This window comes from Anomaloglossus baeobatrachus, chromosome 6 (assembly GCF_048569485.1).
Source record: "Anomaloglossus baeobatrachus isolate aAnoBae1 chromosome 6, aAnoBae1.hap1, whole genome shotgun sequence".
NCBI lineage: Eukaryota > Metazoa > Chordata > Amphibia > Anura > Aromobatidae > Anomaloglossus > Anomaloglossus baeobatrachus.
In genome coordinates, this window is record NC_134358.1 from 298183247 (window position 1) to 298208148 (window position 24902).

Genomic DNA, 24902 nt, shown 5'->3' on the forward strand with positions numbered 1-24902 from the left:
ACCTGCATGCACGGAGAGAAGAGGGCTGTCCGCAGCCTTACGGCTTGACTCACCATTTTTAGCAGGCTATTCGTCATGCGCCAAGACATCTAGGTCCTGCTCGGAATCCAGCAGAGGTGGAAGCCTGGGCCATCACCCGAGATGTCGGAAGACTGCCAGAGGAAGGTCAGTCTGGACCTGGGGGATACGTGGAAACTGGGGAGCCACAAGGACGAGACCTGGTCCACTTCCAGCATAGAAGAAAAAAGACCCTGGTACGGGACTCCCCTCCCCGAGGGGATTGCGCCAGTCCTATGGATGGAATGACCGAACATCGGCCGTAGACGCGGCGCATGCGCACGAACCCGAGGGACGTAGCGAGGGGAGTTGTGGCCTGAGACAGGGCGTTACAAGCCGGCAGGGGTCAAAGCAATCTGACATCTTCTTGAAACTAACTCACAAAAGGGGGGACCGAGTCTTGGGCTTACCAGCCCAAAATCACTAAAAAGTCGAGCTGGAAAAACGCCATGTACTAAAAAACGTGAAAGAAAAAACAAGTGCCCGCATAAGCAATGTAGGAGTCAATGTATGCAAGATCATGCACGTATCTATAATAAAAATCGATCCAATATAAAAAATATACACTACCAAAAAAGTGTGTTCTGTTTTTCCCATAATCTTTTTTTTTTTTTTTTTTTTTTTTTTAAATAAAATGAACACTGAGGGAGCGGGAAAAAAAAAAAAAATATCCCACACCCCCCTGATGATGCCTGGGGCAGCGCGGGAGGCGGGCCTGGGACGCCGAGGACCAGGCCGAAGCCGGGGGCTAAATTTTTACGCTGCCTCGCGGCCGAGGCAGCGCCGGCGTCCCCGGCCGCGAGGCGGCGGCGTCGCGGCCTAGGACGCCGAGAACCCGGCCGAAGCCGGGGGCTAAATTATGACGCCGCCTCGCGGCCGAGGCAGCGCCGGCGGCCCCGGCCGCGAGGCGGCGGCGTCGCGGCCTAGGACGCCGAGGACCAGGCCGAAGCCGGGGACTAAATTTTGACGCTGCCTCGCGGCCGAGGCAGCGCCGGAGGCCCCGGCCGCGAGGCGGCGGCGGCGCGGCCTAGGACGCCGAGGACCAGGCCGAAGCCGGGGGCTAAATTTTGACGCTGCCTCGCGGCCGAGGCAGCGCCGGCGGCCCCGGCCGCGAGGCGGCGGCGTCGCGGCCTAGGACGCCGAGGACCCGGCCGAAGCCGGGGGCTAAATTATGACGCTGCCGCGCGCGGTGCCGGCGGATCCGGCCGCGAGGCGGCGGCGTCGCGGCCTAGGACGCCGAGGACCAGGCCGAAGCCGGGGACTAAATTTTGACGCTGCCTCGCGGCCGAGGCAGCGCCGGCGGCCCCGGCCGCGAGGCGGCGGCGTCGCGGCCTAGGACGCCGAGGACCCGGCCGAAGCCGGGGGCTAAATTATGACGCTGCCGCGCGCGGTGCCGGCGGATCCGGCCGCGAGGCGGCGGCGTCGCGGCCTAGAACGCCGGGGGCCCGGCCGACGCCGGGGGCTAAAGTCTGACGCTGCCGCGCGGGCAGAGGCAGCGCCGGCGGATCCGGCAGCAAAGCGGCGGCGGCGCAGCCTGGGACGCCCAGTACCAAGCAGAAGCCGGGGAGCGGGGGTGCCCGGCGACTAGGCCCAGACCGGGGCCTAACATTTGTACAGCCGCCCGAGGGGGAGAAGGTAGGAGATGGTGTCCTACCTGATCCTCGGCGCGCTCCAGAGTGCAGGCTGAGACTCTGCACATACTCCTGTGTGCTCCGCTCGCAGAAGGGATGGCTGCGGGCACCAGGGAAACGGCTGAAGAAGGCAGGGAGGTGGACCTGGTGGGGGATAGAAACCCCTAAAAACGTAGCAGCGCTGCGGGCCCCATCCAGATCGAGACGCGCTGTGGTCCAGTCCCTATTTGCCTAGCCCCTTGCGCCCTTTGGGGTGATACCGCAGAGCGGATAGGGGTGCCCAGGAAGATTCTGCCCCGCACGAACACACCAGGGATTGGTACCGCGGGAATGGACGGGGACGAGGGCCCGAAGACTCAAACCTCTGCGACCCTAGGGAGTGGTACCCACCGGGCTGCGAGAGCTGAGGAAGATAAGTACGATACCTGCAGAAACAGAAAAGTACCACAGATGAGAGCGACGAGCGTCGCCGAGAAAAAATGAAAAAAATACGCAAAAAATCAAGTGGCTGAAGGGGGCCCAGTCGGCCCACATCAGCCTCCTACGACACTAAGCAAAAAACTGATTGAGCCCGCCTCCGGCTTGGGGGTTATACTGCTGGGGAGGAGCTAACTTTTTCTGTTTACTTAGTGTCAGCCTCCTAGTGACAGCAGCATAACCCATGGTCCTGTGTCCCCCAATGAAACGATAGAGAAATTAACACTGCTGCTAACAGTGCAGTAAGGTATGTGTAAATGCACCTAAAGCAGTCATCAGCCGTGATCACATACATGTGTTATAGGTCACTGCAAATAAAGAGATGGTTAAATGATATACGCTAACACAAAATTTTATGTGTTGCTTATTTTCCTGTATCTTGCAAATTTTCTCTTTTCAAAGGGACATCACTCTCATCCACAAATTCTAATACCAAGCTAATATATCTGCCTCGAAACGGTTTAACACTACAATGACTGCAGCCGCTTTCTATATCACTGTCCGATGATACAATCCTCAGTAATAGGTGGACAAGGTGTAAAATGTGATCCAATTCACAGTACAATTCAGGTACAGATACCTATATACACACCTTTTTGTCTCTGCTTCCTGTCACAAAGAATTTGCTGTCTGGAGTCCAGTCACACGACCAAATGATTCGAGTATGGACAGATGTACTCTTGTCGGTGTTTGCATACATCCTGAACTGTGGTGCTGCTTATGGAAAAGGAAAGAGAGAAATGTTGAAGTGTAATTATGTTGAAGAACTACTAAAAGTTAAGGCCTGATTCATTAAAGGGAATCTTTCAGTAGGATCAACCTTCTAAAGCCATTTATATGGGCATGCACGTAATAGAAAGCTGAATAAAATTATACATAGATAGCTGTGATCCGATTTATTATTCCAAAGAAATTTGTGTTTTCCATAATATGTAAATGAGCTTTGAAGATCTATGGGCCACACACAGACAGATCCCTCTAAGAATCTACCTCCAGAACTTATTTTAAATGAAATCTGAGACATGTAATGACTGACAGTCAGCTCTCCTGATCCACATGTTTGACACTGGTAATGCCCAATTTGATTTAAAACCAACTCTGGAGATAGTCAGGGATATCTGTGTTTGGTCCAAGGATCTTAGTAGTTCATTTACATATTAAGACAAACGATGATTTCTTTGGCATAAGATATCAGAAGACAGATATCAAGGTATTATTTAATTCAACTTTCTATGACCTGTATGTCCATATAAACAATTTATGGGTTGATCTTACTGACAGATTCCTTTTAAGATTGGCATTTTGAATGTCTTCATGAAGGAGGCACCAGATTAAGATGTGCCAAATGTATTAAGAAGCCTTTGCCGTTTAATGAATTTGGCACAATTTGGTGTAAATTAGGATAATTCGGTTAAGGACGCTTTGCCATACTCTGACCGAGCAACACCTGTTTCTCAAAAACTTGGGGTGCTGGCCCAAAATGATGTAAAAATGGAAAAGTAAAAAAAAGTTTCCTGAATTCCATGTTACACAAACAAGTTGTGACATTTCAAATAGTTTAACTCCAGAATTCTGGCAAAAACTGCTTGCTGAATGTATGTCAAGAGACAACTGAATGTCATACAGAAACATTGTGGCAGCCTCTATAACCAGTCCATTCATTGGAATATAGTGCCTATATGCGACTAATAGTGCATGCTGTGCAATACGAAAACAGACTATAAGATAGTTACTTCTTATAAGACAATATTCTTACATAGCCTTTAGGCTGGATTTATACCTACACCTTTGTACCATGACTCTTTACAAGTTACTATGGTTTCACACCGCCTATACACAATCTTTAAACATAGCAAGTGATTATTTTGGTGGATGATCATTGCATATATATATATATATATATATATATATATATATATATATATATATATATATGTATGTGATTTCTGAAATCTTACATTAAGTTTACTGAATGGAGGTGAACGTATATACGGACGGAGCTTCAAAGTAAATTGGTGAATACATCACATCATAGAAGCCAATGATCCAAAACCGTGGGTTAGAAGTAATACAATAATAAAATGTACTTATATCCCACTGGCACATTTTACCTCTTTTTTTTTTAGGCCAGACAACCAATTAGCAGAGGACACAAAAGCCATCTGCTACCTACCTGACTCTGTGGGAATTTCCTCCTGCTTCCTCCACAGGGACCAATTTCTATCTCTGGAAACTGCTAATAGGAATTTGTCATCGGGAGAAAATGCCATCTGAGTAACAGTCAGGTTGTGAAAAGACAAGCTCTGGATCTGCTTCCAGCTTGTGGTGCTCCACACAATAATTACTGCATGCTCTTTTTTGGAAGCCTAAACAGGGGTAAAAAAATGAAAGTGGGTCAAACCTGTGCCAGCCTGAGCCATCCAAACAAATTAAGTGTTCACAGCACACAGTACTGGCAGCAGAATGGGATATGTATTCTTATAAAGAGACATTAAATTCACAAATGGGAAAGGTGTAGGCCTAATTTATACATAGGGGGGGACTATTTCTCCTATTACCTTACATGCAGAAGCAATGATCGTTCTAGCACTATTACAAGCTACAGCAAAAATCTCATAGCCGTGTCCATACCTAGAGAGGGAAATCAAAGAACACATTAAGAAAAGCAAATAGGAGCAGATTTATCAACAATGTCTGATTCTTAAAGGGGTGGTTCACCCATATTTTTTATTGTCTAGATCGATATTATATTGAGAAACAATGTTTCTCTCAAATACCTTGTGTTGTCAATAGTGCCTGTGAGAGGCGCTATTGCAGACCGCTGTTCCCCGTCCAGTGACGTACCCGTCAATTTCTGCCACGTCACATCCGTGCAGCCGGCTACAGTCTTCCAGACTCTGAGCTGTGAGCGGTGTTTCACTGCTGTCACAGCCCATTTGCTCCCCCCTCCTCCTCCCTCCTAGCACTGCGCGTCTCCTGCTCCCCCCTCCCTCCTCCCTCCTCTCAGAATGCTGCAAGCAAGAGACGTGCTGTGAGGGAGGAGGGAGGAGGAGCAGATGGGCTCAGAATGTAGCCGGCTGCACGGATGTGACGAGGCAGCATTGGACGGGTACGTCACTGGACGGGGAGCAGCGGTCTGCAATAGCGCCTCTCACATCTCACAGGCACTATTGACAACACAAGGTATTTGAGAGAAACATTGTTTCTCAATATAATATCGATCTAGACAATAAAAAATATGGGTGAACCACCCCTTTAAGGGGGCTTTACACGCAGTGATATCGCTAGCGAGCGTACCCGCCCCCGTCATTTGTGCGTCACGGACAAATCGCTGCCCGTGGTGCACAATATCGTTAGGAGCCATCACATGGCTTCCCTGCCTAGCGACGTCGCTGTGGCCGGCGAACCGCCTCCTTTCTAAGGGGGCGGTTTGTGCGGCATCACAGAGGTGTCCCTAAGCGGCCACCCAATAGAAGCGGAGGGGCGGAGATGAGCGGCCGTAACATCCCGCCCACCTCCTTTCTTCCTCATTGCTGGCGGCCACAGGTAAGCTGTAAGTTCGTCGTTCTGGAGGTGTCACACATAGCGATGTGTGCTGCCTCAGGAATGATGAACAACCTGCGTCCTCAACAATCAAAGATTTTTTTGAAAATGAACGACGTGTCAACAATGGACGATTTGGTGAGTATTTTCCATCGTTAATGGCCGTTCATTGGTGTCACACGCAACGACGTCGCTAACAATGCCGAATGTGCGTCACGGAATCCGTGACCCCGGCGATATATCATTAGATACGTCGCTGCGTGTAACAGGGCCTTTAGAGTTTGAAAATGTGCCAGTTTAGCATAATGGTTCATGCTGTTCCATAAGTCTAGTTTAAGCTTATACCAGCTACTAAGTGATGAAGAAATTCTAGAAGTAGGGAACACAGCACTCAATAGGGTAATACCCCAGGGATGGAGAGTGGGTGTTTACTTTCCACTGGTGGAGTTGTGGCAGGCACAATGCCTATGTAAAGATGAAGAAAATCAGCTGCTGCGGCCTTGTGGCCGGTGGATGGACCCTTCAGGAAATATTGGATGCAGTTGGATGAAAGCACGCTAGGTGGCCTCACTGCTGCAGTAAATTGATTCTTCAATAATGATGGCAATAAGGTTTTATTTCAAAGCCATAATGGCATCTTTATCAAGTAAAAAAAAACCAAAACGTCCCTTGATAAAGATGCCGGTACGGCATTGAAATGCTTTGTGAATAAAAAAAAAACCTTATTACTATCGTAGTTGAAGAATTCATTTAGTGCAGCATCGGAGCCCATCTAGCATGTTTTCATCCAACTTCAAGCAGCTACTAATTGGCTAGCTTTGTGCCAGAAACTTGTGCTGAAATTTTGACGCATTTTTGGGCAAACAGAACCATGTGCTAGGCCACATCCATTTCAATGAAGCCATGCTTATTTTCAGCAAAGCATCACCACTTTGTTGGGGAAGGTGCAGAAAGTATCTACAATACACAAATATGAAGAAAGTCACGAAAAAACAATTTTTTGGAAAAATTGTGCAAGAATCCTGACACATCTCAATCTCAGACTTCAGCCCAATGGCAACAGTCAACAGGAATTTTTCAAAAGATGAGTGAAGTGATGCTAATAAAATATAGAAATAACTGTTTCTTACTACTTCAAGGTCTCACCCAATGTCATGGCCATCAGTCACTTAACCCAACAACATGAACATTGAATGAATGAATGAATGAGACATCATTACTTCCGGCCCTGTTGATGGAGACTTTGGAATAGTAAGTAACAATTGGTTCATTATTTTCTAAATATCTCATCATTCTGATAACTTTTTAAAAAGTCCAGGGAAACTCCTTTAAAGTAAAGCAATAATGTGAGAAGACTAGGGATATATAAAGAATACCTTCTATAGAGTACTGTATTATTGCAGAAATGGAAACTGCACATGCTTCCTAATAGTAGAGCGCAGTTTACACTAACATTTGACCAAGAAAACTTACAACTTTTGAACCTCAGGCCACAATGTGTTCTGCAACAAGTGATCTTCTGTCGGGGGCTCTGCAGAAAACAGATTTGTTTTTACTGACTGTATATTGAGAGAACAGCGTACTTACATTAGTGGATTACTTACACAAAAATGTAGTCCATATAAAACTAATAACAGTTATTACAATGATTCACTATGCTTCTATTCTTTTCCTTTGAAAAACAAAAACTTATGCAAAATACTAACATCAATTTTAATTTCTTATTATTTTACATCATCATTGCTTGATGTCAGTATTTATCGTAAAACGTAGTCAGTCAGAGTTGACGTTACAGCAAATGAACGACTTTATTGCCAGTTGGTCTTACTTTAACTGAACACAGATTGTAAAAAGATACACAGAGCCGGCCTCCACCGACTCCAGAAGCAGCGCCTCGGAAGTCCCAGCAGAGTTGCACCCTAATATTGGCTGCAGCGGTCAGGTGATCAGAAGAGCACATTATTGAATGCTTCTCAGATGACGTGCTCTTCTAGTCACCTGACCGCTGCAGCCAAATACAGCAGGCTGTGGTGCTATAACTTTTGTGCAGGACAGACATGGATTACTGCTTCCGGAGCAAGCAGAGACTTCCAATTCATGGTTTGGACAAATAAATCAGTTTTAAGGGTCCCTTGGATCTTACTTCATGCTCTTATATCATGATGACTAGTCTGTATACCCGTTGCAATCAAACAGTCCCATTCCCATATGATTGAGCAGTTAACACAGGGTGGTCCGGTACAAGAAACCTCTTGTGCTTACTACTAAAGATGAGTGAACTTGAACTGTAAAACTTTGGGGCTTGTACCAAATGGCGGGTGTCGGGGTTTCAGACTAAAACTCGGACTTCAAAAACGGTGTCTGAGTTCGGGTGCTGTTCATATAGGTGTTGTTCATGTGCTAGCAAAGTTTGTTGAAAGGCTGCAGCGGAGCGGTGAGAAGGAGTGGGAGAAGTAGTGAGAGAGAACGACAGAGAGAGAGAACGAGAGAGCACGAGAGAGAATGAGAGAGAACAAGAGACAGAGAATGAAAGAGAGTACGAGATAGAGAATGAGTGAGAATGAGAGAGAAAGAGCAAGAGAACGAGAGAGAGAGAGAGAACGAAAGAAAGAGCACGAAAGAGAGCATGAGAGAGAATGAGAGAGAAAGAGCAAGAGAACAAGAGAGAGAACAAGCAAAAAAAGAGCGAGAGAACGAGAGAGAGCAAGCAAGAGAGCAAGTGAGAGAGCAAGCAAGCGAGAGAGAGCAAGCGAACGAGAGTGAGAGAGCAAGTAAGCGAGAGAGCAAGTGAACAAGAGCGAGAGATAGCGAGAGAGAGAGCAAGCGAGAGAGCGAGAGAGAACGCGAGAGAGAGTGAGAGAGAGATAGCGAGAGAGCTAGAGAGTGAGCAAGAACGAGAGAGCGCAAGCGGGCAAGAGCATTTTACAGCAGAGAAGTTCAGGTCCCCAAAGACTTATATGGGGTTTGATGTCCGGAATCAAGACCGTGTCCCAAACTGAACTTTTAACTAAATTACATCTGAACCCAGTAAACTTGAACTCTCACGGGTCTGTTCATCCCTACTTACTACACAAAAAAAAAAAGGAGTATAATAATTTACTGCATATAGAAAGTTGTTAACTTAGGCTAGTTTCACACTTGCGTTGAACGGCATCCGTTGCATTGCGTTGTGTGATGGATGCAACGGACGCGTTGCATATAATGGCAAAACTGATGCAACGGATCGTACAAAACAACGGAAAGCTTTTTTTTTTTTTCTTCTTTACAGTTTTACCAGCAGCAGACTATTGTGAATGATCAGCTAATCACCTGAGCGCTCTCACATGCCGGCGGCCGGGCGCTCAGCTGAGCACTCTCACATGCCGGCGGCCGGGCGCTCAGCTGAATGATCTCACATGCCGGCGGCCGGGCGCTCAGCTGAATGCTCTCACATGCCGGCGGCCGGGCACTCAGCTGAATGCTCTCACATGCCGGCGGCCGGGCGCTCAGCTGAATGCTCTCACATGCCGGCGGCCGGGCGCTCAGCTGAATGCTCTCACATGCCGGCTGCTCAGCTGAGCACTCTCACATGCCGGCGGCTGGACGCTCAGCTGAGTGCGCTCTCACGCCGGCGGCCGGGCGCTCAGCTGAACGTTCGGCCACCGACAGACAAAATAAAGTTTCTGTGATTAAAAAAAAAAAAAAAAAAGATGAGCATGCGCGCGCAGTGAAAAATAGAGGATTCCGCCGCTCAAAAAACGTTACATGCTGCGTTCCTTCCGCCCGGCGGAAGCAACGCAGCGTCGGCCAGCGGAAGCAACGCAGGTACTTTTGGCAGAATCTGTCATCCATACAAGTCTATGGCAAACAGCGGAATCCGTTAACGGATTCCAAAAGGGCGGATTGTGACTGAAGGTAATTAACGCAAGTGTGAAAGTACCCTTAGTAACATGCACCATAGGATGTCTTTGGGATCCTCTCAATTTTACAATAGAAAAATCAACACATTGTATATTGAAATTCAAATTACATGATGATAATTTTATATATATATATATATATATATATATATATATATATATATATATATATATATATATATATAACAAATAACACTGCAATTAATACATCATGCTATATACTTAAAGACTAGTGACTGGTCACTGACCTGTAAGCACATGGGGCTGAAAATAAGGCTGAGAATACTGATCAGACGCACTGCTGGAGGTCTCTTCTTCTTGTACAGACGGTGCATTCAAATCCCCTTGATAAAAGCAAGGTAATAACTGATCATGCACTAAATCAGTAGAAATAGTTATAGAAAAAAATGTAAAAGGATAAAAAAAAAATTACATAGTTTGTGTTCAGTACCTAATATGAAGAATTAAATCTAACATAAGTTAAAATGAGCCTTTACTGTGTAAGCCTTATAAACCCTATACTCCAAAGAAGATGTCGCAGATTCAATGTGCCACCTTTTGGGATTCCATGAACACTAAGAATTGGCAGGATGCCTTAACATTTGTATGCCGTTCGAAATCCCTTAGTGCAGCGATGTCTCTATATGCTGTACAGTAATGCTACATTGCAAAGAATGAAAATTATAATGAATAGTGGATGATATAAAGAAAAAAAAGTATTTGGAAATATTTTTTCTCTACAGTATTTACACAAGAAAATCCCATAACAGACGAGATACTAGAAATTCTTCATTAAAGGTCACCTGCTTAACCTGGTAGGAAGTACGGCATCACCTCAGTCACTAAAGTAGATAAATCCCCAGACAAGGATGGCATACACCCCCGAGTACTGCAGGAATTAAGTATTGTGACAGACAGACCATTATTTTTAAGATTGTTTAATATTGTCAGATTCCAGTAAAATTTAATTCTATTATGAGTAAACTGCTTGAGGGTTTCCTAAGAGATGCTATCCTCGGATAGCTCAAGAAAAAGGACTTCATGACCCAGTATCAAAATGAGTTTAAGAGGGATCGGTCCTGTCAAACTTATCTGATTAGCTTCTATGAGGAGATAAGTTGCAGACTGAACTAGGGAAATGCAGTGAATGTTGTCTATATGGATTTTTTTAAAGGCGTTTAATACAGTGTCACACAAAAGGTTGTTACATAAAATGAAAATAATAGGGATAGGGGAAAATGTATGTAACTGGGTTAAGAACTGGCTCAGTGTTTGGAAAATAAAGGGTGGTTATTAATTGAACACACTCTGACTGGGTCACAGTTATCAGTTGAGTAACACAGGGGTCAGTACAGGGCCATCTTCTTTTTAAAATACTTATTAACCTATTCACCCCTGGGCAATTTCCGCTTTTCATTTTTTCCTCATCTTCTTCCAGGAGCCAAAACTTTTGTATTTTTCCATTAATATAGCCATATGAGAAGAACTAATTATGGCACTGTTGGGTATTGGTGCTCAAGTAGGATCCAATTTCATATAATAGTAAAATAGAACTTGGCACTCAAGTAAGGTGAAATAACGTAGGGAAAGCAAGTGCTGAGGACAAGTTGTGGCATCAACCACTGATAAAGGTGAGCATACATAATTCTCAGCAGTGGATATTGCAGCTTGTCCTCAGTGCTTGCTCTCCCTAGGGCTGCTCTAAATCTTACCCTTTGCACACGGATGAAGATCCATGATCAGGAGTGAAACATTTGTGCCGTTGTTGGTTTGGATTACCCTAATAAATTCTACGTTATTTCAGCATACTTGAGTGCCAAGTTCTATTGTACTATAGCCATATGAGGTCTTGTTTTTTGCAGGGCGAGTTGTACTTTTCAATGACACGATTCATTCTGCCCCATATTGTACTGGAAAACGGGAAAGAAATTCCAAGGATGTTAAAACTGCAAATAAAGTGCAATTGCAAAATTCTTTTTTGGGTTTTTTATTTACCATATTCACTGTATGCTTTTGTCGCCATTTTCGGAGACCCGTAGTGTTCTCATTTTTCGGTATCTGGGGTTCAGCGATGGCTTATTTTCTGCGTCTTGACCTGATGATTTCAATTATACCATTTTGGTGTAGATGTTTTGATCGCCCGGTATTGCATGTTAATGCAATGTTGAGGTGAACAAAAAAACATAACTGATTTAGTTTTTCTCGCTACACCCTTTACCAATCAGATTAATTGATTTTATATTTTGATATATTGGGCAATTCTGAAAGAGGCAATATCAAATGTGTATTTTTATTTTCAGTAGGACAAAATGGGGTGATTTGAACTTTTCATTTTTTTTATTTTCATATTTTTTAAACTTTTTTTTTTTTTTTTTTTTACATTTTTTTAATGATTTTACTACTCCCATTAGGGGACTTTATGCCTGCACTATCCAATCACTTCTGGTGATCAGTGATGCTTCAGTATCGCTCTGATCATCAAAAATGCTGATCTTCTGTGAATGCCAGTGCTCTGCTGGCATTCTCAGGAAGTGAGTCATGACAGTGACCATCAGCTGACCTGCACTGTTATGGCAACAGAATACACCCTAAGATTGCAATACGGGTCCGCCAATGGTGTTGGGGAACAGCGCGATCCCCGAGGAAGCATGTTAGATCATACTGTCAGAGTTTGACAGCGCAATCTAAGGGGTTAACAGGCACGGGTGGATCTCCAATACACCCACTACTGTTAGCTGCAAATGTCTGTGGATCAGATCAGCAGACATGTCGGTTGAATAATGTGGGCTCGCCATGCGAGCCCACATTAAAAGGCCATAAACATAAACAGCCTAGGACATGAAAGGGTTAATGACATTGTAGTGAGCACACATAGTACAATTTCAATATCAGCAGGTGACATAAACTTTGCACGGTAAGCAACAGAGGAGAATATTTTATTATTACAGAAGGGTTTATATAAACTGATGGCTTGGGCTGAGAAATGGCAATAGAAGTTTAATTTAAATAAATATAATATTACATCTAATGGGCAGTAGATTCCATGATGGGGCATTGATCGGGAACTAGTCTGAATGTTGTATGTGGAGTCTGATAGGAATTTATCCACTAATATAGAGTGATTAGTATTTGCCCCATGGAGTTTTTGGCTTCCTCTGGACCAACATGTTAGACTATATGTTGAACTCGACGGACTTAAGTCTACTTTGAACCTTGAAAACTATGAAATTATAAAAACTTTCAATACATAAAAAAAAAAACCTTTAGAATTTTATAAGATGGATAATAATCACAGTCTATTTCCTGCAAAGTGAGTATATTACTTTTTTTTGTAACGTATTATTATTATGCTTTGCTTATATGGAACATCAGATTTGTAACCCTTCATATACATTATTATCACTGTCCCCATTGTGGCTCATAGTCTAAATTCCCTATCAGTATGTCTTTGGAATGTGGGTGGAAACCGGAGAATGTTGTTCCTGGTGGGTTTTGAACCCAGCGCTGAAAAGCAACAGTGCCAACTACCGAGCCATTGTGCTGCTCTATACTTAGTCATCTGCTACTCCTTGTATACAATTGTGTGTGGTCATCCATGGTAATGTTATCCACAGTGATAAAATAATAAGCGACAAATAAGCCATATTGCTGTAATCATGTCCGCTAATTAAACTGTGGTGATGCCATACTACAACTTAATTATGCAAAATGCGCGGGAACGGAGAAGACCAATGATGCGGGATGAAGACAAAAATTAGCTCTATTGATAAGTTTTTGATTTTTTTTATAACTGAAGTTTTTGTATTTTACTATTTTATACCCCTATATAGTTTTTGGACAATGTAAGCAACATACAACTTTTGGGTTGCATCTCAGTACATGAATTATATTCTGATAATATAACAGGATTTGGGGGGTTTACAGTTGGGTACATGAATAATATTCAGAAACTTAGTTGCTTTAAATTCCTTTAATAAAAGATCTAGATATGAAACGGCTTTCCTCAATGTGATAATCAAATAAAGCTAATGACAAATCATAAAAAAAAATGCAAAAGTAAGCAAAAAAAAAAAAAAAGCCATCGCTGTTGCCGTAGCTAATTACTACAATGGTCTCTTGCCATTCAGACTAACGTCATCACAGAAAATCACTTCATCTAGAATGCAAAGCTATATTTTCAGAGACTGGATTCTACAGTAACACATGAACTGTACCCTGGAGAATGAAAATATCAATCTTACCGTGAAAGACTGCTTTATTGGACAAACCTAAAGCTGGCACAGTAGCACCTTCCGGGAGATTGGAGCGGTCCTGCAACAGCACAGAAGTATAAAATCAATAGTGTAAAACACACTGTTTTCACGCATCAGACAGAAAGGTAAAAGTATATTCTGGGAACAGGAAGGAAAGCAAAAGGAATTTTAACGTGAGATCCTGAATAAAACTGAAAGATGGCATATTACTGGGATATGGCATCTCTACAGTTGAAACCAGAAGTTTACATACACTATCTAAAAAGACACATGCTGAATACATGTGTTTCTCACTATCTGACATGAAATCAGAATCTTTCCCGTTTTAAGTCAATTAGGAACCAAAATTATTTCTATTTGCCAAATACCACAATAATGAGGGAGAGAGAATGTTTTAAAGGATTTTTATTACTTTCTGCAAAGTCCAAGGTTTACATACACTAAGAGTACTATGTCTATAAACAATATGAGATAGCCCATATGATTATGTCATGTCTGTGGAAGATTCTGATAGGTTTATTGGCAACATCTGAGTTAATTAGAGTCTCATCTGTGGATGTATTTTAATGCACATCTGAAACACGCTGCTTCTTTGTGTAGCCTCATCGGAGAGTCAAAAGAAATCAGCCAAGATCTCAGGAAGAGAATAGTTGACTTGTAGAAGTCTGGTTCATCCTTAGCTGCAATTTACAGATACCTGAAGGTGCCTTGTTTATCTGTACAAACAATTATACGCAAGTACAAACAAGATGGGAATGTCCAGCCATCATACTGCTCAGGAATTATTAGCTGCTCAATGTTTGTCAAATTGGTTGAACACTATGTATTAATCTATAAAATGAGCCACTTTTTAAAATCCCTCTCCAGGCCTATTCAACCACTAACGGAGGAGATACCATAATACAACAATCTGCACCGCTTCCAGGAACATTTTGCATGTGCCTTTCAGCAAATCACCACACGGTACAAAGACTACCCAATCACCAAATGCAAATCACTAGGGCAAGCAATAACAGGTAAGAAACAAGCAAATGAATGGAATGTTAGGAGATTCAAACCCATGAGTTTGCAGAACTGTGAGTGCTGCTCTGGAGGACAATATAACTCGTATTCAACAAAGCAAAATAGTCCATCTTATGACAATTGTATAGTGTAAAATCTTAATGAATATTGGCTCCTAAACATAGAAAGCAAGATACTATTTGTGTGCAGCACATTACTCAAGTAAAAGCCAACTTGGGTATAAGTAGAAGCCCCTAATTTTACCATAAAAAACTGGGAAACCTTATTGACTTGAGTATAAGCCTTGGGTGGGAAATGCAGCAGCTACTGGTAAATTTCAATAATATATACCAATAAAATATAATGTGCCCATCCTTCTGCCCTATAGTAATATGCCCCATCTTTGTCCCTCCCTTGTGGTAATGTGCCCATCCTTGAGCCCCATAGTAATATGCCCATCATTTAGTTATGAGCCCTCTAGTAATGTGCCCATCATTTAGTAATGTCATCATTCCAGTCCCCTTCTTGTCACCTATTATGCCATTGTTTATACACAAACAAAATTATTCTCACCTATCCTCCGTGCGCTCTTACCTGCTTCTTGCTGTCCGCAGGCACACAGTCCCCTCCATGATCGCATCCCATGCACGGGGCTGCTGCTGCAGTCTGTCGTCATGGTTTTACTTCAGTTGAGTGCTTTGCAGTGCTGTAAAGCATTCAACTACAATAAAGCCATGAGGGCAGCGGCGACCCCGTGCACCAGACGTGATCATCGAGGAGTGCTTCTTGCGGACCACAGGCACATGGACCCCTCCAAGATTGCGTCCTGTACCTGGGGCTGCCGCTGCCGTCAGCAGTTTACTGCAGTTGAATGCTTTGCGGTGCTGAAGTAAAGCCATGACAGCAGTCTGCAGCGGCAGCTCCGTTCACGGGACGCGATCATGGAGGGGTCTATGTGCCTGCGGACTGCAAGCCTCACTCGAGTATTAGCAGAAGGGGGTGTTTTCAGCATAAAAAAAATGGGCTGAAAAATTTTGCTTATACTCGAGTATATACGGTACATATAAAACCTGGTCTAGGACAGTGATGGTACTGTAAGGCTAAGTTCACACTTCCCTTGTTTTGCATCTGTCACAATCCGTTGTGTGACTGATGCAACGGATGCGTTGCAGATAGTGGCACAACTGATGTGACTGATGCTGCAAAAAAAGATCCGTTGTGTTTTTTTTTACTGTTTTAGCGGCGGCCGGCTGTTGTGATCAATCACAAAATAGCCAGCCGCCGGGCGATCAGCTGATCGTTCACAATAGCCGGCCGCCGGGCAATCAGCTGATCGTTCACAATAGCAGGCCGCCGGGCGATCAGCTGATCGTTCACAATAGCCAGCCGCCGGGCGATCAGCTGACCGTTCACAATAGCAGGCCGCCGGGCGATCAGCTGATCGTTCACAATAGCCAGCCGCCGGGCGATCAGCTGATCGTTCACAATAGCCGGGCGATCAGCTGATCGTTCACAATAGTCGGCCGCCAGGCGATCAGCTGATCGTTCACAATAGCCGGTCACCGGGCAATCAGCTGATCGTTCACAATAGCCGGTCACCAGGCAATCAGCTGATCGTTCACAATAGCCGGCCGCCGGGCGATCAGCTGATCGTTCACAATAGCCGGGCGATCAGCTCATCGTTCACAATAGCCAGCCGCCGGGCGATAAGCTGATCGTTCACAATAGCCGGCCGCCAGGCGATCAGCTGATCATTCACAATAGCCGGGCGATCAGCTCATCGTTCACAATAGCCAGCCGCCGGGCGATAAGCTGATCGTTCACAATAGCCGGCCGCCAGGCGATCAGCTGATCGTTCACAATAGCCGGCCGATCAGCTCATCGTTCACAATAGCCGGTCACCGGGCAATCAGCTGATCGTTCACAATAGCCGGTCACCGGGCAATCAGCTGATCGTTCACAATAGCCGGCCGCCGGGCGATCAGCTGATCGTTCACAATAGCCGGGCGATCAGCTCATCGTTCACAATAGCCAGCCGCCGGGCGATAAGCTGATCGTTCACAATAGCCGGCCGCCAGGCGATCAGCTGATCATTCACAATAGCCGGGCGATCAGCTCATCGTTCACAATAGCCAGCCGCCGGGCGATAAGCTGATCGTTCACAATAGCCGGCCGCCAGGCGATCAGCTGATCGTTCACAATAGCCGGCCGATCAGCTGATCGTTCACAATAGCTGGCCGCCGGGCGATCAGCTGATCGTTCACAATAGCCGGCCGCTGGGCAATCAGCTGATCGTTCACAATAGCCGGCCGCCGGGCGATCAGCTGATCGTTCACAATAGCCGGCCGCCGGGCGATCAGCTGATCGTTCACAATAGCCGGCCGCCGGGCGATCAGCTGATCGTTCACAATAGCCGGCCACCGGGCGATCAGTAGATCGTTCACAATAGCCGGCCACCGGGCACTCAGCTGATCATTCACAATAGCCGGCCATCGGGCAATCAGCTGATCATTCACAATAGCCGGGCGATCAGCTGATCGTTCACAATAGCCGTCCGCCGGCCAATCGGCTGATCGTTTACAATAGCCAGCTGATCATTCACAATAGCCGGCCGCCAGGCGATCAGCTGATCGTTCCGGCCACTGGAACTGAATTTACAGTCATCATGGTTTTTTACTGTGCGCATACTCACAGTAAAAAAACGATCCGCTGCACACAAAAAACCTTACATTTCGCGTTGCTCCCACCTGATGGTCAGTCAGTAAACGACTGATTCGTAACGCGGCGGATGCAACGCAGGGCCATCAGTCACAATCCGTCGCTAATAGAAGCCTATGAAAGAAAAAAACGGATTCCTGCAAAATATTTTGCAGGATACCATAATTCCTCAAGGCGACGGATTGTGACTGATGCAAAACAACGGAAGTGTGAACCTAGCCTTACAGAGTGGTTAGCTGTCTTTGTATCCGATTAATAACAGTGACATTCTAGTTGCTCATTTTACAGTTTCTGGTTTAATCCACACTGAAAGAAAAATGCAGCGACATCACATGGGAAGGATTATATTACATTACTTATCAGGGCAATTTAATTTTTCATTTCACAAGATGCTGGACTTAAATAACGTATCATATGGTCTTATGACATCAATTCTTTAATGGTTACCTCCTGAACTCCACATTCAATGTTCAATTAAATTAATCTAAGCAAATGGAAACAATTTAGTCTAATAAATGAAGCAGATGAGACTTGAAGGTCAATGGGAAGTTACATATGTAAGAAGCTGGAAGGTAATCACTTTACAAGGTGACTTCAAGGAAAGAGATACTGGCGCTGGTTTACAGCCAATATACTGAACAAGAGGCGCAGGATCTAGTGAACTCAAATGTATACAAGTTGTGTGGTGAAGGAATGTGAAAGTACGACACAGGGGAATGGCTTCAAACCGCTTCACGACCAATGACGTACTTATCTGTCATTGGTCATGTATGACTCCCGTGATGAGCCCGCATTATTCCCCGCACATGACTACTGATGTGATCAGCAATCGTGCGGCTAACAGGCGTAGGTGAATTTCCCGTGATTACGGGGCGCCGATGGGTTGCCATGACAACATGCGGTCAGATGATGACCCGTCGCTGCCATGACTAGTTTCCTGTGAATGCCAGCAGAGCACCGGCACTCACAAGAACACAGCATTTAGCGGTACTGAAGCATTGCTATGACCAGAAAAGCGATCAGACTGTACAGTCAAAGTACCCCAGGGGACTAGTAAAAATAATAAAAATTTTAAAAAAAAAGTTTTAAAAAATATTTTAAAAAACCCTCAAAAAACTAAAAAAGTTTAAATTACTCCCCTTTTGCCCCACTGAAAATAAAACAATAAAAAACCCACACAATTGGTATAGCCGCGTTCAGAAATGCCTGATCTATCAAAATATATAATCAATTAATCTGATGGGTAGACGGCGTAGCGAGACAAAAACGCTAAAATTATGGGTTTTTTTGGTTGCTGCTACATTGCATTAAAATGCAATAACAGGCAATGAAAACATCGCATCTACACAAAAATGGTAGAATTAAAAACACCAGCTCAAGAAGCAAACAATAAGCCATCGCTAAGCCCCAGATCCCGAATAATGAGAGCACTACGGGTCTCAGAAAATAGCCACAAAAGCAATATTCTCTTTTTCTTTTACAAACTTGTGAATTTTTTTTTACCACGTAGACAAAAGTAAAACTATAGATCTTTGGTGTCTATGAACTTCTACTGACCTGGGGAATCGTAAGGCTGGGTCTGTTTATCAAAATATTGAACACGGTAGCCCCCCCCACCCCCTTCCCACAAGGAAAAACAATTGTGCAATTAAACTTTTTTGCAATTTCACCGCACATATGGGTCAGAATGAATGGTGTCATTCAAAAGTACGACTGGACCAATGATAAACAAGGGAAAAAAGGGGAAAAAATCCAACGCAGTCCTCGGGATATTAACAGTCCAATATTTTATTATAATCCACATAAAATCCACATAAAAATTTGTTCTATGCTGTAATTATTTACATCTTTTGCTGCATACCGGATGGATTTTATGTGGATTATAATAAAATATTGGACTTTTTAATATCCTGAGGACTGCGCTGGATACCCCAAAGGATTCCCCTTTTTTCCTTTGCATTTCAAGGCAGCCTACCTTTCCGTGCACAGAGCTTTAACAGGAACCGGAGTGCGGCAGATCGGTGAGCTGAATTCTTTTTTTCTCCCTTGTTGCATGATAAACACGCCCTTATATGGCAATATTGACAGAAAAATTAAAAAAAAAAAAAGTTATGGCTACATTGGTGATGTCACAACTAGAGTGCACATCACAGCTGCAGCCAATTACAAAGCTCAGCTGATCTAGGTGCCACAAGCCTCTTCGATCACTGATTGCCTGCAGCGGTGATGTGCACGTTACATGTCACGTCACCTTTGTGGCCAAAACACAGACACAGGAGCAATGGCACAGAGTCTACGCTGGACTTGTGGAAAACATACCTGCTGTGTTTGAGATTTTATATGTAAAAAACTATTCTTTTTTTAAAGGGAATTTGTCACCAGGTTTTTGCTCCGCTATCTGAGAGCAGCACAATGTAGAGAAAGAGATCCTGATTTCAGAGAAGTGTCACTCATTGAGCTGTTTGCTGTCATTTAAATAAAATCAATGTTTTCTCTGCTGTAGACTCAGCAGTTTTACAGAGCTCATGAATATGCTGGACTACATGGCAGCAGGAAAAATAGTCCTTTAATGATAATCTACTGCTGATTAACAGTGATTTTACCAAAACTCCACTAAGCAGCCCAGTAAGTGATACAACGCTGTAATCAGGATCTGTACCCCAACGTTATGCTGCTCTCATATTAGGTGGCAAAAACCTGGTGACAGATTCCAAGCAGGAAAACCCCTTTAAATATTTGGCTGTTTTGAGTCTTGGAGTGTCTGCGTGGTCTATGTACTTTCTCTGCACCTTGCTCATTTGTTTTAATGTATATATTGTACAGTATCACTTTTATTTTTGGCTGAGAATGACCCCCTACCTTCGTCATCTCCCACTGATACCTGCCCATCTACACTATTAGTTGAATGTATATTGATGTATCTTAGATATTGGCCTGTTCTGTTCCGGGGAATGTGAATGTTTTTAAGGGAATGTATAACAATATTTAGATAGAGGGTTTTTTTTTTAAACATTTTGCTTTGTGTGTCTATCTTGCTCTTGGACACTTTTCATAAGATATATTTGACTTCTTGTTTGTTCAAGTTGTCCAAGTCCTGCAGAAGCAAAGCTGCCCCACACCATAACACTACCACCACGAATAATCGCTGGGATGATGACGTATTATGGAATGCACTGTTAGCTTTATGACAGTCATCAGAATATTAGCCAAAAATTCTTAGGATTTTTTTGCCAAGTGCAGTGGTATGCAAATTACAACTCAAGATTAATCTTCAATTTCTCCCATGAATGTCATTTTTACCCAGGGTCTTTGTAATGTTGAACTGTATACACGGACCGTAACGAAGGCCTGCAGTTCTTTAGCATTTGTCTTTTTAACCTTCTGAATGCACTCTTGGTAAGCCGGTCACCCCTGAAACATTCCTAACTGTTCAAAGTTTTTTGTGTTTGAAGTTCTAGATAACTCTCAATATGGATTGCTGGAGTTCCACAGCCTTAGCAATAACTGTGCAGCCCTTCCCATACTGATTTGTATCAGATTCTATTTAGAACAAGGTACCTATCATGTTTGCATTTTGAGACTTTCTAACATGCTTCATGCATTAACAGACAAGTTTTATTTAAGTGAGGTTTACTATGCCTTCTGTCACGTGGATTTCCTGGTCATGAGCTTAGCATGCACGCCACGCTTCATAAAGGGGTAAGCGCATGTGCGACACCCGCACGGGACCCCGAGGGATTGGAGTAGCTCAATCCGTTCCCTGTGCACCCATCGGCGAGCCAGTGGTTGTGCAGTCGTGGCCTGGCCCGATTCTGTGGCCCCGTGGTGCGCAATAAAAAGGGGTTAATTTAAAGCGGATAGTCCGACTACGCCAGCTCCCCCGAGCTTTGGTACCCCAGAGCAGTTCGGCCCAAGCCGCTCGGATCCGGGTCTCTTGCCCTGGGGGAGGCTCAGTGGAACAAAAGAAAAAGAAAAGAAATTATGCAATGTCCTGCAGATGAGGTAGAGGTGCTGGGCAATAACTGAGATCCACACAAGTAACATAGTCCAAGTCTTTTACTGGTGCAACTGGAAAAGGTTGCCTCTGGACGTGCTAGCTGCTCTGGTTGCTGAGTCCCACCACCTGTGCTGTGAACCTGGCCACACTCTTCCTGGCACTCCTGGAGTTTGTTGTCCTCCCTGGCGTGGAGCCGTTGGAAAACTGGTGTTTCTCTGGTCCTACCGCTGAGCAGCTTGAGCTAATTTAACGGGTTCTAGCCAGGGCCTCTCTGTGCTGCCTATGCCTCAGATTCTTGGGGTCAATCGTGGGCACTGAATTCCACCGGCTGTGCATAACTCGCCAAGTCGACCTGGATCTGTACCTTGTCCTGGGGGTTTGCTCCCCGCTGCGTGCAGAGTCCCGTGTTGAGCCCTGGGTCCTGCTTCCAAGGGATCCCTCTGTGCACGAGTCTGGATACCTCCACTCTAACCGGGCCCTCCTTCTCCTGTTAGTGGCTTGCATACAGGCTCCAGGTGGCTTCAGCCTCTCCACACTTCACTATTTCTCTGCGCTCCTCTGCTGCTCTGCATGCAGCAGCTTGCTCGCTCCACTCCTCTGTTCGTCCACTTCCGTCACCACCTTCACACACACACACTCTCACCAGCCGACTCCTCCCACTCACACCCTCTGCACTCCCCAGGGTCCTAACTACAGGGGGTTGGATTTATACTTTTAGGCTGTGTGCGCATGTATGCGTATTGTATGCAGTTACGCTGCGATCTGCACCGCAGCGTAACTGCATGCATTCTGCGTCCCCTGCACAATCTATGGAGATTGTGCAGGGGCCGTGCGCACGTGGCGTAATAGAACGCAGCGATTTGGCTACTGCCCGAAGCGTGCGTTCTAAGAAGTGACATGTCACTTCTTTTGTGCGCTTTGCATGCTGTCTATAGGGAGAGGCAGCATGCAGAGCGCACAAATTCTGCAGGCACCATGCGCTTCAGAACAGAGATTTTCAGCTGCGCTCTGAAGCGGACCTTTTGTGTGCGGTGCAGAGCGCACATAGCCTAAGAGACCAACCCTGCTGATCCAGTGTCTCTGTTAATGCCCTCTAGTGGTGTGTAATGGTGTGGTGTGGGTGTTGTTGATATGACACACTGGTGTGTTTTGTCACAGGTGACAGGAATTCAGCTTGTCACTACAGGTGGTATATTTGTAGCGGCACCAGTTAACCGCAAAGGCGCTAGACGTGCACACAGCTTATTGCTGGAAAGTACCAGGTAAATCCTTGATGTGTTCCCAGTTCATCATAGTTCCTGATTCCATTCCTGATCCCGTTCCTGGTTCCCAAGTACCAGCCTGTGTTCCTGTATCCATGACAGTGTCCTAGTACTAGACTGTATCCTGGTACTAGTCTGTGTTCCTGTATCTATGCCCGTGTCCTGGTGCAAGCCTGTGTTACTGTATCCATGCCAGTGTCCTGGTACTAGCCTGTATTCTGAATCTGTTCCTGTATCCTGGTACTATCCTGTGTTTCTGTATCTATGCCTGTATCCTGGTACTATCCTGTGTTTCTGTATCTATGCCTGTATCCTGGTACTAGCCTGTGTTTCTGTATCTATGCCTGTATCCTGGTACTAGCCTGTGTTTCTGTATCTATGCCTGTATCCTGGTACTAGTCTGTGTTTCTGTATCTATGCCTGTATCCTGGCGCCAGCCTGTGTTCCTTTATCCTGTATCCATGCCTGTGTCCTGGTGCCAACCTGTGTCACTGTATCCTGAATCAGTGTCTGTGTCTGAAGGACCTGAATGGACGGAGGCTGCAGTAGCTGAGCAGCTGAAGGAGCTTTCGCACGAGTAATTTCAGAATCTCTCAGGTCAGTTAAATCTAGTAGTAAGTGTTTCAGCTGCTCAACTTCTGTAGCCTCAATACTACAGGTCCCGATCAAGAATTACAAGATGTGGTAATGTAGTGTGTGCGTGTCTATGTGTGTATGTATGTAAGTGTAACTGGGCATGTACAGTAGCTTAGCTGTGTGTGTGTAAGTGCAAATGTGCATGTAGCAGACCTGTGTGTGTATATTATACACACACTGCATAGAAACACTAATAATAGATTTATTACTTTCCTGTTCAACTCCATTACATTAAAATTAGTGCGAATGACCCCTTTTACTTTACACCACCAGGGAAATTTTTTTCCATATGTTCGGCTATCTAAATCTAGGGTGCGTCTTCTGTTAAGGAGTGTCTTATAGCCTGAAAAATATGGTACCGTAGGTCACTTACATTTATGTACATTGAGTAAATTTCTTATCTCCTGTAATGTGAGCAACAGACATTTGTAAAACCTCAAATAAGAAATAACGTTTGGAACTCCATTCTATGTCTGAACTGGGTGCAAAAACCTAAAAAAACATCACTATGGGGAGATAAGGTATGCACACCAGTGACTATGTAAGGGGAATACATGGAATAGCAGAAACTGCTGTGTGAATACTGACATGAAAAATTCAATAGCTATATGTAAGGATGAAATGTGAAAAATGGAACCTCCATTTTTCACATTTCATCCTTACATATAGCTATTGAATTTTTCAAGTCAGTATTCACACAGCAGTTTCTGCTATTCCATGTATTCCCCTTACATAGTCACTGGTGTGCATACCTTATCTCCCCATTTGTAAAACCTCAGACTTCCTATTCTTGTTTATAGGACACATCCTTGTTAGCTTTATGTATAGGGGTGACAGTAATACAATATTTTAATGCAACTACTTTTTACACCTCTGAACTGGAGCACCATATTAAGCCTTGTTTAGGCCACGTTTACATGAGGCGATCTTGCTGCCTTTTTTTGAAATCATGATAAAACCATGGCCATTACTATCATTTTAATAAATCACAGCTAATAAAGTGCAGGGAATTTGCAGAGATTAAACTTGGCTGAAACAATTTCCAGCATTAAGGAAAAGTGATTTTACAATAGTGGCAGATTTTCCTATATTTCATCATTTTGTGTCCTTTTTATGAGAGGCTTATTAATTATCATTGACAACCAAAATCCAATAATGGTTGTATGCAATTGCCGGATTTTTACAAGAATTACATACATCCACAGAGTGTGGAAACCCTTGTGATAGTGGTTGTAAAGACTGTTAGCAATCGTTCACCGTGAGACATTTTAAAGGGAACCGGTCACCACTTTTTTGGCGTATAAGCTGCGGCCACCACCACCGGGCTCTTATATACAGCATTCTAACATGCTGTACATAAGAGCCCAGGCCGGGGGTATAACATGAAAAACACTTTATAATACTTACCTAACGTCGCTCAGTTGGCA

The 24902-nt window shown here is 44.3% G+C and overlaps 1 protein-coding gene across 2 annotated transcripts in view; it reads right to left on the minus strand.

Annotated features, from left to right (window-relative positions):
• ELP2 (elongator acetyltransferase complex subunit 2) overlaps window positions 1-24902 on the minus strand; it is a 143971-nt gene that overhangs the window by 13708 nt on the left and 105361 nt on the right. The window contains exons 14-19 of one of the 2 annotated variants that reach the window (XM_075314886.1): window positions 13849-13918; window positions 9856-9951; window positions 7182-7239; window positions 4724-4796; window positions 4339-4531; window positions 2758-2879 (exon numbers count right to left, since the gene is read on the minus strand). In XM_075314886.1, the coding sequence (XP_075171001.1) occupies window positions 2758-2879; window positions 4339-4531; window positions 4724-4796; window positions 7182-7239; window positions 9856-9951; window positions 13849-13918 (612 nt within the window). Of the gene's footprint in view, window positions 1-2757; window positions 2883-4338; window positions 4532-4723; window positions 4797-7181; window positions 7240-9855; window positions 9952-13848; window positions 13919-24902 lie in introns of both variants that reach the window. The other variant, XM_075314885.1, reaches the window with a different exon arrangement.